The sequence below is a fragment of the Macrobrachium rosenbergii genome, chromosome 44 (assembly GCF_040412425.1).
Source record: "Macrobrachium rosenbergii isolate ZJJX-2024 chromosome 44, ASM4041242v1, whole genome shotgun sequence".
In the NCBI taxonomy this organism is placed as follows: Eukaryota; Metazoa; Arthropoda; class Malacostraca; order Decapoda; family Palaemonidae; genus Macrobrachium; species Macrobrachium rosenbergii.
Window position 1 is genome coordinate 23,283,004 of NC_089784.1, and position 15,000 is coordinate 23,298,003.

Here is a 15,000-nt window from a genome sequence, read left to right on the forward strand (position 1 = left end):
GTGTGGCAGAGAAGAGAGAGAAACTACCTTGTGGAGAGGAGACAGGGTCCACTACCATTACTACTTGTAACTAGGGTCCAGAGAAGCATTTTCTTAGAAAAACAGTTTTATAACTGACAATTTTCACTCAAAATGTTGAAGTATAGTTTCTCTAGATCTGTACACCTCAGTGAATCACTTCATTCCTCAGCATCGATCTTGAATAGCTGAGATGTGAACAATGAGGAAATTTAATATAGTGCTTGAATGGAACAAGCCACCCACTGATTAAATTTAGCCGACAAAGTAAAAGACTAATAAAAAGACGATAGAGGAGACTTGTCTCTTGAGGGATGGAAAGTAGACAGGTACTAAAAGTTTGATTTTGAGGTAGCCTAGATGGCTTTAAACATTTTTCCAGGGTAAATGTAGGTAAATGCGGACTACGGGTTGTTATGGGCTGCCTCAGAGGAGGAACCATAAGTTAAATCATTAAACATACCAAATTGCAGCCCTCTAGCACCAGTAGTTTTTATTTTATTTAAGGTTAAAGTTAGCCATAATCGTGTGTCTGGACATGCCACCACCGGGCCGTGGTTAAAGTTTCATGGGCCGCGGCTCATACAGCATTGTACCGAGACCACCGAAAGATAGATCTATTTTCGGTGTCCTTGGTTATACGGTGTTCAGAAAACTCGACTGCACCGAAGAAACTTCTGCGCATTTTTCTACTTGTTTTATTCGAGTATGGACAGAATCCGCCGCAAGAACGAAAACATGAGTCTGACTTGCAAAGAGAGATTTGAAAAGGGCCAGGGTAGCTTAAGAGAGGACCTGGCTTTTGGAGAAATGAACACTGGGTGCATGAGCAATTACGTGCTGAAAAAGTAAGGTCTTGTGTGTTTCATGTGAAGTAGGAAAGAAAGTAGAACAATATAAGTTTTCTAGTCTTTGGTCTTTCATTGCACGACTTGAAGAAATGACGTAGAGTGAGAAGTGAGTGCCTTTGAAGAAATGAATATAATATGACAAAGCGTGTCACTGAGCGCTTAACATTCCCAGAATTAAGCTCTTTTTCCATGCCACTGAACAAATTACTATGAAATAGTATAGCTACCCTAAGTAAACATAGCTCATAATCCCCGAATTTTTCCTCCAGTTTCCAGGACAACGGTCATTTTTACGTGGTTTCCTGGAAAAGTGCCCCCCAGCAGTTTTGGGAATCCACTCCGTTCGTTGCACGTGCTGACGCTGGCATCCAGCTCAAACTAGTAGCTTCTGACACTGGCCCTGGAGAACATCTAAGGAACTCGCTCTGGCATCGTGAAAGCGTACCGAATCAGGTAATGATTCTATCTCCCTCCAACCTCCCGGACTCGAAAAAAAGGGACGATTCCGAAAGTTTATCATTTGCCTAGAAAAAACGAGTCTCTTTAACAAATAGAGGTTTAGCTTTGCAAATAACATTTCGTCTGGAGTCATTTCGACATAGTATTCAAGACATTGCTTTTCCTTGACTATTAGAACTTTTTGCGTTATGTTCTTACCTTATTCTTTGAAAAGTAACGCTTGCGAAAGTCATTTTTCTTGGGATGTGGTAAGATCACTTTTCGTATTGCTTTGTTTTCTGTAAGAAATGTAAGCTACTCTACTCTCATTCGTTGTATTCATTTTTCAATTCTATGTAAAGGCTTTGCAAATAAAATTAGAACCCTAAATCATTTCAGCTGAGTAGCGTCCACAAAAACAAGCCGATTACAAAGACATAACCTTTTTTCTGTTGCCTTCACAAGAAGAATGGTATGATAGAACACTCATTCTCTGGGCGTGATAAAAACCGATGTAGACAAGGACTTCCTTAACTAAAGACACAAATAGCTTTTGTTGAAGGTTTCATTAATAAATAAAAATGTCAAACTTTGAAACACGTTGGTTTTTAAAGAAAATCTTTCAGAAGCAGTGGATGTTATTTCAGATTCTCAGTTCATCAGTTTTTGTCTTTCAGTCTGATAAAAGTTCCCGATATTATTCCCTGTATTGCACTATACGACTAGGTACTTAGAATTTAGCACATACTGCCCAAATGAACATCAGAATTCTATTACAGACTGAGTAAGGAACCTGTCACTGGATTTATTATCAGTTTTTAATAAAAAAAAAAAAAAACTCCACGGGATGCCTTGCAAGTTTGTGAACATATAAGCCTACGCATTATACATTCTTTAATTAGCTAAATGAAGCTCTACATCCGTCCCAGGTGACAGTCCTATGGACAGAGCCTAGGAAAACTGGTTGGGTTCATCGGACAGCGTATAGGTGGCGTCTTCTTCATAGGCCTAAGTTAGGTTTGATACGTATGAGAATTTTCCAAACGACAACGCTCATGGCTGATTCGGGCAACATCTACGACTCGACGCTAAAGGGTGGAAGAATGGGAGTGTATTGTTTCTCGCAAGAGAGGATTATTTGGTCTCAGCTGTCTACGAGATGTACTGGTAAGTGCAAGCAATCAAGCGTGGTTTTTCATCCTCTTACAAAAATATTGTAAAAAAAAAAAACTAATTCCAACGAGTCTTACGGAAATAAACATAACAAATAACAGGTTTGAGTAGGATCACGTCAAAACTAAGTCTAGTCCTGAGATTATCCAAAAGCAAGAAAACTCTCTTTTGAAAATGAAAAACAGTCATTGACGTTTTCTCAGCAGCTGGTGTATTTTTTCTTTCTTTTCAACAGACGACGTCCCAGAAACTGTTTACAACGAACTTCCACCGAACTTAAAGAACCTCACGCACATAGACACATCAGATTCTCCCGTGACTGGTTTCTAAGTGAGGATGGTGTCTGGCTGTTGTGAGGCACTACCCCTGTCTTGGAAAATTAACGGCAACTATAGTGCCAATGGGAACTCGCTAAGCAGCTAATGCAGCACATTTATGTTGTACATAAGGGATAATTTTCTTTAGCAGAACGCTTGTATCTTATAATCAGTTCGGAAAGCTATGCACTGAGTAAAAGGTTGTGTTACAAGACATGCAATAAGAAATTAATGCACCAGATCTGTCTCTTATTGAATTCCATTGGAAATATATGAGACATGGAAGACTACGAGTTTGTTAGACAACACAAGCTATACTAATGGTCTCTCGAACTATCCATTTAGTTACTACACTTTACCATATGCTTTCAAGACGGCTAAAATTATGCATTCCCTGAAAATTTGCAGGCCATTGAATAAAGGGGTGCTTCATTGAAAACCTTCCTTCTGAATCAGTTTTGCATTTGGCTGCAAAAATCTGCCTTGTAAAGTGTGTCATTTATAGAGGTCAGAAGGCGCAAGAACTCTGCCAGCAGCCGTGTTTCTTGATTACGTCAATAGCCAGAGGATGGCAATGGCGGTTTGCTGAACTTGACTTGATAATATCGACTAAGAATCTAGCGAAATTTCTAGAAAGCGGAAAGTTATCATCTATGTCCAGTCTACATCATGACATTATAAAAGTCACGATGATTACTTGTAACTCTTGAGGTTACCTTGCTGTGTGAGAGATGTTAGTCCTCGATTCTGCAGATAAGTTTAGGTACCATAAGCAAGGGCTGAAGCCTTTGTCTAATAAAAAGTCATTTCCTATTTCACTGATTGACTGCAAGGACCAGAATTCAACAGGAGAGTTTATAACATGAAGAGAAAAGTAGAGAACTAAACTTTGGCAAACCTCAATTAGATCATGATTCCACATCTTTGGCAATTACCCTCCAAACTTTAGTTAAGAAGGTTGAAACATGGCTTATGATTACCGTAGATTTATTTCAATCTCTAACACAGTGAGGGGTATATGGTTGCTTCCTTCAAATCCAACGAGATAGTGTAATACAACTTTACTTATCAATACGAGAATTTATATGATAAATAAAATAGAAAATACAATAAGAAAAATTTCTCTCAACACTCTCTCTCTCTACTCTCTTGTCTTTCATATGGATAGACACCATCCTAAAACTTGCTGAGGACCGCACAAATATCTTGTAAATACAGTATTTATATAATAATGATAAACAAGAAAAGCCTCCCTTTACAAAGAATCTCTTTACTTGTACTAATAATATGGATAACAATTGTTTCCTATATAATAAGGTGATTGGTATTTTGCAGCAAATATTTCTACCGCAAAGGAATCTGTGAAGGAATTTGAGAGCAAGTTCACGAGAACCTGAAACGTTACGAGAAAAGTTGAAAATGTTTACCTAAAACATTCGTACTTTATCTGAAAGTTTGAAAATTGTGTAAGCTCATGGCTACATTGCTTAAAAATTGAAGTTCAAATTCATACTGGGTTGTAACTAAATACTTGTCTTTGTGGTCTAATTTTAACGATTTCATGAGATTTTTTTAAGTCCATTTCCAAGTTCGAGGTTACTTTTCATTTGGAAATAGTATATCTTCGTCCACACTCACACACACACACAAACACATACATATATATATATATATATATATATATATATATATATATATATATATATATATATATATGTGTGTGTGTGTGTGTGTGTGTGTGTGTGTGTGTGTGTGTGTGTGCGTGTGTGTGTATGTACGTTTCTGTGGTTAAAACCAGGGTAGAGAAAAGACTCACTGAAAGCCTGGTGTCACCCCTGTCGGGGTAGGGGGAGGACTAGAAAATAGACTCTCGTGGATATGCCGAGGTGCAATAAGCTATCTTACTCGACCTAGGCTAATGTTATGTTGCGTACTTCTGTCTGGTTTCATGTTGGCCAAAAATGTGTACACAGTATATTTAAGATACCAATCACTGACGCTTGTCTTCTAGACAGTTCAGAAAGCCAAATACGGAACTTCGTAGTTCAAAAGGGAGAGCAACATTTCGTTCCTGAATACGGAACTAATCCTTATTTCCAAGAGCATGTGGCAACCCTTTGCTGTACTGAACATGGGCTTGCATGATCAAGAAGGCAGCCTAACTTGAAAAAGTTGAATAAATGAGATACAGAGTTGTAGACCGAGGCCTTCAGTAGACCCAGTTTGTGGCGTGAATTTCATTGTTTGGATGATATCCGGTTCAGGGTAAAAAGAACAAAGGTCATTATAGCAACAGTCTATATTTTGTGAGGACATGTGCCTCGGTTCGGTCGACCACAATTTGTGAGTCAATTTTTGACTTGGTGAAATAATGTATACAATAAATTTTCAACATGTTACATTCCGTCTTTATTGACCATAACACAATGACAAATATCACTGATTCACATACACCTTGTGCAGTTACTCTTTTAGCTCTCATAAATATTTTTTCTTTCAGATCAAGCTATCGGATGCTTACTTTGTACTAGGAAAAGATATCATTATATGTCGTTTAGTGCAGAAAGCAGTCATATCGCTAAAATCCGTAAACAACGCTGTCAATAAAGCCGATATGATCTGAGGTGCTGACATAAACCCCAGGAAGGTTCAAGGATTCAGGACCTTTGCAACCCAATGTAATGCTTATCACACCAACTAAAAATCTGCGGCCATTCTGGTCTGTGCGGAAGAGAGGCCCGCCACCGTCACCCTGAAAAGATGAAGCGTACAAAAACTGTTTAAATGGTGTTTCTCTTCATTTGTTAGTTTGGTACTAATTTTATAATTACTTTGATCTGAAGGAAAATCATTTTTCATGTTTAGAATACACTCGAATTGAATTCAGAAATACTTCTTTGTATTACGAATGAACTTTGAGTAACTGTTTAATCATATGTTAATAAAGAAGGATTTTATATATTTATATATTTCATAGCACACAAACGAATGACATTTAAAAAAAATAGTACTTTCATATGCCATTAAAAGGAATAAGTTCTTGATGAAGATTAACTATATCGAAGGACTTAGTTTTACCTCACAAGGTCCTTTGCCAGGGAACCCAGCACACACAGTGTCGTGACCCTGAAGGAGATTAGGATAGCGTTGCCTGAGAACACCATCTAATTTCACCTGCTGATAGGAGGCTTCGCAGTCAGCTGAGCTGATTACTTTTAATTCAGCTTCTTGAAGAATGGGAGACCTGGATGCTAAGAGATTATAAGAAAACATTGTTTAATATTACTGATTTAGAAATAAGATTAATACTCCTCTCCCAAAAAGGACAGGAGGAAAATATAGTACTAAGGGTGGTCAGCTTTGCAGAAGTTACTTCAAAGATGCGTATCCTCAGAGTACACATTTTTGTCTGTATAACTTAGTTGTATACAGTAAATTCTGATCACTAAAATTTCACAGTCCTTGAACTTACTTTCATTGACTTTGCCAAATCCGGAAGCCGAGACGACTGTGTTGGGAGGAGGTCGTTCCGGAGTGAGGCAAAATGGATACACAAACTCGTTGAATTCTATATCCTTCGCAGTCTTGATGAGAGCAATGTCGTTGTATCTTTGCACGAGATTAGGGCTTGATTGGAAAAAAAAGAGAAAGAACTTATAGAAACACAGACTTTCTTAGTCTATATTCTGACATATAATATATCCCGCTATTCAGTTCTTACACTGCGTTTGAGTTTCTCAGGCTTTCTGTATTTATAATTAAATGTCTTTGGTTTATGCCGTATTATAAAGTCCCTACATTGTATAAATGGTCTGCTGTAAACACAACAACAGTAAAGCTAACAGCTTTCTCACCCGAGTACTGAACGTTATTTCTCACTGAATTTTTCAGAAGTATGTTACTGGATATCCTTCTTTCATACTTACTCGAAATCTGGGTGGACGGTGATGACCTCCACAGCATAATCAACTGGGCGGGAATTGGTTTCATTGTGCTTGGAGAAATCGAGTTCTCCCAACCTCACTGATCTCACTCTATAAGAATAAACCAATGTCATTATTCAGTTTCATTCTACTCTCAAAATTTTTGGGGGGCTATTCAGATCAAATTAACTCCAGTAAATGAGCTGAGTGCAATAGACTAACAATAGCAAAACAAACTGTGCAATCAATATTGACAATTGTAGAGAGAGAAAAAGACAGGGCAGCTTGACCACAAAAGCGGGCATATTTTGCAAACAAATGGCAAGACATTTTACTGTATTTTTATCTCTTCAAAAAAAAATCACTACTGTGTGATCCTAGCATTAATGTATAAATACTTGTGTTATTCTGAGCATTATTTATAACTTGAAGGAATCTAGTGGAATCATTATATATACACTGAGACAAATGGAATATAAAGTGGTATGACACGCAGAGGTCCTAGTTTTCACCACTGCACTGTGAAAACGGTAAATTGACTTGGTGCCTAATAAATTAGTCAAGAAATCTACCCTCTGGTGTAGAATTCTATCAACATGCAGTCTTAGGACTGTGAGGTAGAAACCTTGTGTAAATATGCCATCACATAATCTGAAAGCAAAGTTGGAGTCGTCTAACCTCTACTAGATTATTATTATTATTATTATTATTATTATTATTATTATTATTATTATTATTATTATTATTATTATTATTATTATTATTTTAATACATGTTAGATGTTTTTATTGGTATGCAGTTAGTCTCTTCACAAATTGTCATCAAGTTTAGCTTGGCCAAAGGGTCAACATGAAAAAAAACAATGACCTGGCACAAGACATTTGAATACTTGTATAGAACAGCCATCCTTAACATCGAGGCCCTAACGTAACAGTAATAGTTCTAAGTTGGTACATGTATATTATCAATCAGTGTAAACATCTTTCCCTATATAAGTATTCCTGATTTTCAGGGATTAAAATAATTACTTCCTAAAGGATAATAATCAGTTGTGTATATTTAATGTACTTTAGGGATATAGCTTAATGATTCTTAGTGAGTGATTCCTAGTGAAGAATATTAAAATGGTCAAATTGTAATGGGAAATAAAATTATAGGACTAAAGGGACTCACGGTCGTGTTGGGTCTAGAACGCAGTGGGCCGCTGTCACCAGATACCGTGGATGAATAACTGTGGCTCCACAAATGGCATCTTCTACTTTTGCTGGTCCAGCCGTTCCTGTGATGACGATGACAAAGACCAAACTTAAAATGTTATATATTTTTGGCAACTTACTCGTCTTCTGTAGGTTTGATAGAAACTTTTCCTTAAAATAAAGATATTATTTAGGCGAACTGCTTTTTTCTCCTGGTTTGTGCTAATTTTTTGAATAAGGAAAACTGGAAGACAGATGGCAATGTCTAGGTAGTCCTATCTATGAAGTCCTCATATATAGTATTATGCTTGTAGCACTTTCTACTTAATGAGGGATTAAAGAACTTGTTATATACGTATAAGCAACTGTACATGACTCTCTTTATTTTGAATATTGTGGTGGTATTTGTTGGGGCAAAAAATGCATTAACATACAATGATGTATAAGTGATTCAAAGGAAGGAAAGAGTTTTTTACTTGTTTATCTATATTGTCCTGTTGGCGACAGTGTGCGGCATAGAATGTTCATTTTATCCATAAAGTTTGTGATGTTTTCGAAATATCAATAGCAAAATTTTAAGAAAGATTTTGGAAGCATTAGGGCAAGATCAGCGAAAAGTGAAAATTAAATTATGCTTAATCTAACAACGCTCAATTAACAGATTTTTAGAAAATGGAAGGTGTTCTTGTTTCAAAACAAATGGATGAGGAAGAGGTCGAATATTCAAGGCCAAAAGGGGTAGCCTAATTACCATTCACAAACAAGATCATTGTTTTGAGCTAATAGTCCATGATATTTATATCAAAATGAGTATTTAGTTACACACATATATATATGTATATATAAACATATATATATGTATATATCATATATATATGTGTGTGGTTGTGTATATACATATGTATATATATGTATATATATATATATATGTATGTATAAATATATAAATACATATATATGTATATATATACATATATATACTGTATATATTTACACACACACACACACACACACACACACACACACATATATATATATATATATATATATATATATATATATATATATATATATATATATATATATATATATATATATATATATATATGTATATATATACGTCTAGGTTTTACTAGTGGTTCTACAGAATATCCACAGCTCATTATATTAAGTGATAATACAATCAACATTGTTTTTCCTCTTACCTTGTGACCCACCATTGTTTCCCGGCTGCAAAACAAAAAACAAGAATTAAAAGACAATAAAAAACAAGGAATAGGTTTGGCAAGCCTAATAATTTAGCAATTGCATGTTTCTGAATACACTGCGAGGCAAAAGGCTTCATAAGATAGATGGACTCTTACCAATTTTGGGATTTATAGCATCCCCTGCTACCTGAAAACTGCAGTAATCTCAAATGGGAGAAAGAATAACTAAGATGCAAAACTAATGTTTTGGTTCTGAATTTCATAACTTTTAGGTTTGCCTTAGGAATTCTATACGATATAAAAGTCTATTCTAGGACTCAATACTAAAATGGCTTATGATCTTAAATTTTCCTGGCTACTAAAAACAGATGGAAATCACAAAATTACAAAATTCTTAAAACATCCCTTTTGTTGCAATGTAAATAACTGACAGAATACGATTATTTATAATCGATTACAGCTTCTCCTAAATGGTCTCTTTGTTATATTATAGAATTAGTTTTTACTTACGTATAACATATATAAGGCAGAACGCCTATGCGCTTTTCATTTTTAAATAAATTTAAGATATCAGAAGAACACATCTGTACAATTTGAAATTTTACATTTAGACATCTTACCATCTCCTCAGTTCTCAGACGGTTACACAATCTACCGGAAAGATATTGCCAGCTTTGCTTTCAAAGACCCCTAAAAATCAGAGGGAGGAGAGAATGACAAAGAGAAAAATACTCCATACTTTTAACCACTTTGTCAGTAGGAAAGAATGGCGGTTGAAATTTAAAAGAGTGGAGAAAGGAGAGATGGCAAGTAGGCCTAACATTTAAGACGACAAAATACTCTTCAGTCTCACCTGCTGTGTGGTAGGTGCCTGGCGCACAATTCTTGCGACGACGCCCCCATTTCTTTTCGGGTATGGACGGCCGCAGTCTGCATAAGAGGAAGATGAATTTATTACATGACCGCCTGCAAGGTTCTCATACGCCAGAAGAAAGTCTGTTTTTATGATGAGCAATATTTCATCATTAATAATTATCTCTGCAAAGCGGCTAATCTCTTGTGAAAATGAAGAAACGCAGAGTATATAGCATGTAGTGAAAATGATCCCTCATTTAATATAAAAGAAAGTTCACTAATAAGAAAAATATCTCATTTCTTTTGAAAGAGATGTTATCCTGCGTTAAGTAGACTTCTCTCACTGAAACGAACAAAACACAGTTATTTAAATGAATGTGACACTTCATGGTGATGCTATTTCTTGTTGCATTTTTAAATATTTAAATATTTTTTTTTATCTTTTATGATAAGAAATTCCACTTAGAATGAGGGAATCTGAGTGTGAAATTAGTCTGATCTGGCTTGAAAGATGCTCATTTATTATTCAGATACCTTCTCCACTGATATATCTACTTCTAGCTGAATTTTGATGATACAATTGATTAAGCGTTTCAAGACACGTACTAAAACCTAATATATTCTGTGTGTGTGTGTGTGTGTGTGTGTGTGTGTGTGTGTGTGAGAGAGAGAGAGAGAGAGAGAGAGAGAGAGAGAGAGAGAGAGAGAGAGAGAGAGAGACTTACCGAATTCAGGATTTATTATTGACCGCAATGGTCGAGAATCCTCACAAAATTGGCAAGTTCTTGAGCACAACCATCTCATTTGGGGCATAGTTCGACACAGTCCCCGACTTTCCAAGACTCCGCAACGGTTATTTCTGTCTTCACAACGAACATCTGAAAACAAGAAAAAAATTATTAGACTTGTCAAGAATTGCACTAAATTTCTGTTGGCTGTACTTTTGCAGAGGTAAGATAACCACGTACTTTGTCAAATCTTAAGTCGTTATTTACGAGAAGAGAGATCTTGCACATTTCCCAGAGATCTTCCTCGACTAAAGTCCCTTGAGTGAGTGGATAATGAATTAGCAATGATAACAAGAACCAATACAGATTATTTCTTCAGTGATTTACTCTCTCAAAACAAGAGGTACCTCTGCAAAAAATAATAATAATAATAATAATAATAATAATAATAATAATAATAATAATAATTATCACGACTTACTTCCTGAACCATTTCCTTGTCCAGCAACCTGTGGCTGGGTTGTGCATAACTGACAGGTGAAACGACAGGCTTCAAACATCTGTGCTCTCTGCGACTGACATAAGCCATTTCTAGCCAGGGTACTGCAGTCATTTCTCACATCAACGCATCCAGGCTCTAGAATGAGTTTATTTCATTGAAAAAAAGAACACAGAAACTCCCTCATTTCATTGGTACTTATACTTCATTGCTTTCTTGTTTGTTAGAACTCTGGGTTCCATATCTAATTTTTTTTTTTTTTTACAAATGGTGTATGACACTACTGTGATGTGATCTTAATTCAGATATTATCAATATATCGTGCATTTTTCGTGAGCTTGCTTTTCCATAGTGGACATGTAATACAAAGCTGTAGAATTCTCTCCTAAATTGTTATAGAGACACATGCTTGAGTATCGCAACCTTAAATCCTATGTATCTATAACATATTTAATTGAATTTATTTTGGGCTCTAAGAATCAATTATTTTTTCGTTGCTATAGCTATGATATAGTTTTCCATTCTTGTCAGTTCAATCAGGTGCTGGGTTTGCAACTCGTCTTTCCACCGCTTATAACAACCTAATTTTAGGAAGCTAATCAGCCTTTCAGAGTGCCACTATAGCTGCTGGTTCTACTTTTAATAATAATAATAATAATAATAATAATAATAATAATAATAATAATAATAATAATAATAATTTTTTATTTTTAGTAATTTTTAGTGCCTTGCAATAGATTTCTTCATTATTAAAAAATAAAAAGCATAATTGAACATCTTTGTGAGTTTTTGCTTCGCTTTGATATTTTACGTAGTTCTTGCTACGTGGCACTAAGAGCAAAATGCACTAAGTCAGTGTTACTGTAATTTTTAAAATACTAGTTGTAAAAGACATTTCTTAAACTGTCACTTGTTTTTCCCGGAACGGCTATGTCAACAAACACCTTAGAAATGGAGACTGTCAATTCTTTACTTTGACTTTGATCCAGTTGACCCATGCAGTCAGGGGCATTTCTGCTTAATGTTATGTACTACCATTATTGCTTTTGAAAGTGGCATATGCAAAGAGAAATGTCTGCATCTGATCGGATTTGCCTTTCATCGTCATTAGAATATTTTTTTTAGGGGGGCGGGAACTACGAGCCCAGTTACTGGATACCAAAAGAAAAAAAATAGTTTTTTCAGAAACACAAGGAATCCGAAAAATAAAGATAAGGAGGTGCTTTTCCTTTGATAGGGTCTGTAATCTTACAGTTATTTACAACCATACTAACAGATTATAAATAACATGAGTAAAGCAACGAACAACAGTAAAACTCACGGCTTTGGCACATAGCACCAGTGATGAAGAGGCCTATCCAACCTATGTAATTTGCGCTATACATGTTGAATCCACTTTGTAAGTACTACTTGTTGCTATAATATGAGTGCTTTTAGCGCACTCTTAGACGTCCATATATGAAGGAATGTTCTGAAAAGAAAACGAATCATGAATAATTACATTTGAAAATGGGTTGCAAAACCAAGTATGTAATCCTTTAAATGTTACCGATATATCATACATACATACAAAATGTACAGACATATACAGACATTGGTTTGGGTTCGTCAAAATTATGCCCTATTTTAAAAAAACTTTTTAAGAAATTTTATTCCATCCCAGATCACCAGTAAAGCCAACGGGCCAGCTGTGAAGTGTGGTAAGGTGTTATGAGGTATGTGAGGCCTGGTGTGGACCTTCGAAGATCGAACAAGCAACCGAAAGAAAATACACTGACTACTCAAGAGATAGAATGGTTTAACGAGGTTTCAGCCATAAAAGTGCCCGGAATGGTATCTGTAATACGACGTAGTATGGTGACGGTAGTTTGGTTTGACGCCACCAGGGCGGCGCTGATTGGTTGGGGGTCTTGCTTGCAGCCGCCCAGCGTTTGCCGCCAGCCACTTACGCCCGGGAACCGCGGAAATTGAATGAGTGCATAGTGTGCCCTGCGATTTTTTCGTTCATTGTCTTCATAATGGTACGTTGTGCAGCTTATATCAGCAGAAATGGTCGCGGGAATTCTTCAAGAGAAAATTGAATATCATTTCGCAGGTAAGCAAAGCATACTGAACTTCATTTACCCATATTTTTATGCTAGTCTGATGTCTTGTTAGCAGTAGATACGCTGCTGCTGTTAGCATGTCCTACATTTTTAGGATATTATCGTGGCACATTAATGCAGTAATTTTCAATTGTATGCCACTGATATAGAGTAAAACAAAAAAGTTCTTGCTTGTTATTAAAACTACATAGTAGCATGTAGGCCTATGTTTACTGGTTACGCCATCCAGTCTTGTCTTTTAAATAAGTTACTGTGATGCATTATGATGCCTGCTGTATATTGTCGGTCATAAAGAATTCTTTGTAGCATGTAGGCTTATAGGACTCTGTTCAACAAAATGCACATTATATCAAATGTGGTTTCTCAACGAAATTCCAAAACGTCCCACTTTGTGAGAGCATTTCAAGACGACGTAAACAGTGTAGAAACCAACCATTTTCCGATTCAGATTTAAAATAGCTGTATTTTTTTATTACGTGTAGCAAATCCTGGATTGATTTATATTTTCATCAAACATTATGTCTCAGATTTGTAATAGCTAGAAGAATTATATAATTAATTAATTGTGGTTATCTGGCGGCACAACTACCAAGGTCACCGACGCCGTATAATAAAGATGAAGTTTGGTAGCCTAGGCTACACCTAGACCCAAACTCCTCATTTGGTAAGATATCATTTCTTATAAACTTTATACTAAGTACAACTTAATATTAATTTCAAATATTTAAAAATGCAACAATGTTAACAGGAAACAGAATCTTGGCCAAAAAAAAAAAACTAGGCCTATGCCTATCAATTCGACAGGTATTTTTCCTGGTTTGTCCGTTTAAGAACAGCTTTATCCCAAATAAGGCAAAATTACTTTCTTATGGTAATCCTCATTCATCAATTCTAAGTACCGTTCCAAAGCCTTAGAAGAGAATGAAATTATTTTGCCAGCCTTTTATGTCGCCGATTTGTTTACAAGACGCCAAGCATGGCGGGAAATCATGTTTTGCTCAACGTGCTTTCAAAACTTTCCTTAAACAATGCGCCCGGAAATACCTAAGTAGCTAAACATGCTAAGTTCCTCATTGGATGGGTCGATATCGTATTCGGCCAGCACTCTCCTAGGCCCGCGTTCGATTCTCCGGCCGGCCAATGAAGAATTAGAGGAATTTATTTCTGGTGATAGAAATTCATTTCTTGCTATAATGTGGTTCGGATTCCACAATAAGCTGCAGGTCCCGTTGCTAGGTAACCAATTGGTTCTTAGCCACGTAAAATAAGTCTAATCCTTCAGGCCAGCCCTAGGAGAGCTGTTAATCAGCTCAGTGGTCTGATTAAACTAAGGTATACTTAACTTAACTTAAGCTAAACATGCTAAACAAAATACAGTTATTTAAATGAATGTGACACTCTTCATGGTGATGCTATTTCTTACTTGCCGAAGGTAGGCCTGTAAACTGTTGCTTATGTTAACATATCTTGTTTTCAAACTGTTTTAAACCTATAACAGTAAAGCATGAGGACAATAGTTGTGTGTTCAATATATATATATATATATATATATATATATATATATATATATATATATATATATATATATATATATATATATATATGTGTGTGTGTGTGTGTGTGTGTGTGTGTGTGTGTGTGTGTACATATATATGTGTGTGTATGTATATGTATATATAGGCTATATAT

The 15,000-nt window shown here is 35.8% G+C and overlaps 2 protein-coding genes across 4 annotated transcripts in view; one reads left to right on the top strand and one right to left on the bottom strand.

Moving 5' to 3' along the window:
• The window catches only part of LOC136829559 (uncharacterized), a 59,556-nt gene extending 56,520 nt beyond the window's left edge, over positions 1 to 3,036 (top strand). Inside the window, exons 42-44 of the mRNA XM_067088405.1 lie at positions 1,139 to 1,322; positions 2,237 to 2,474; positions 2,716 to 3,036. Coding sequence (XP_066944506.1) covers positions 1,139 to 1,322; positions 2,237 to 2,474; positions 2,716 to 2,810 — 517 coding nt within the window. The 3' untranslated portion in view covers positions 2,811 to 3,036. The remainder of the gene's footprint in view (positions 1 to 1,138; positions 1,323 to 2,236; positions 2,475 to 2,715) is intronic.
• A 2,042-nt stretch (positions 3,037 to 5,078) lies between these two features.
• The window catches only part of LOC136829414 (trypsin-1-like), a 15,033-nt gene continuing 5,111 nt past the window's right edge, over positions 5,079 to 15,000 (bottom strand). For 2 of the 3 annotated variants that reach the window (XM_067087965.1, XM_067087966.1), the window contains 10 exons: positions 12,528 to 12,677; positions 11,189 to 11,344; positions 10,705 to 10,857; positions 9,978 to 10,054; positions 9,122 to 9,146; positions 7,894 to 7,999; positions 6,724 to 6,831; positions 6,270 to 6,424; positions 5,876 to 6,048; positions 5,079 to 5,549 (listed from right to left, as the gene is read on the bottom strand). In XM_067087965.1, coding sequence (XP_066944066.1) covers positions 5,376 to 5,549; positions 5,876 to 6,048; positions 6,270 to 6,424; positions 6,724 to 6,831; positions 7,894 to 7,999; positions 9,122 to 9,146; positions 9,978 to 10,054; positions 10,705 to 10,857; positions 11,189 to 11,344; positions 12,528 to 12,591 — 1,191 coding nt within the window. In that variant the 5' untranslated portion in view covers positions 12,592 to 12,677 and the 3' untranslated portion in view covers positions 5,079 to 5,375. The remainder of the gene's footprint in view (positions 5,550 to 5,875; positions 6,049 to 6,269; positions 6,425 to 6,723; positions 6,832 to 7,893; positions 8,000 to 9,121; positions 9,147 to 9,977; positions 10,055 to 10,704; positions 10,858 to 11,188; positions 11,345 to 12,527; positions 12,678 to 15,000) is intronic. The other variant, XM_067087967.1, reaches the window with a different exon arrangement.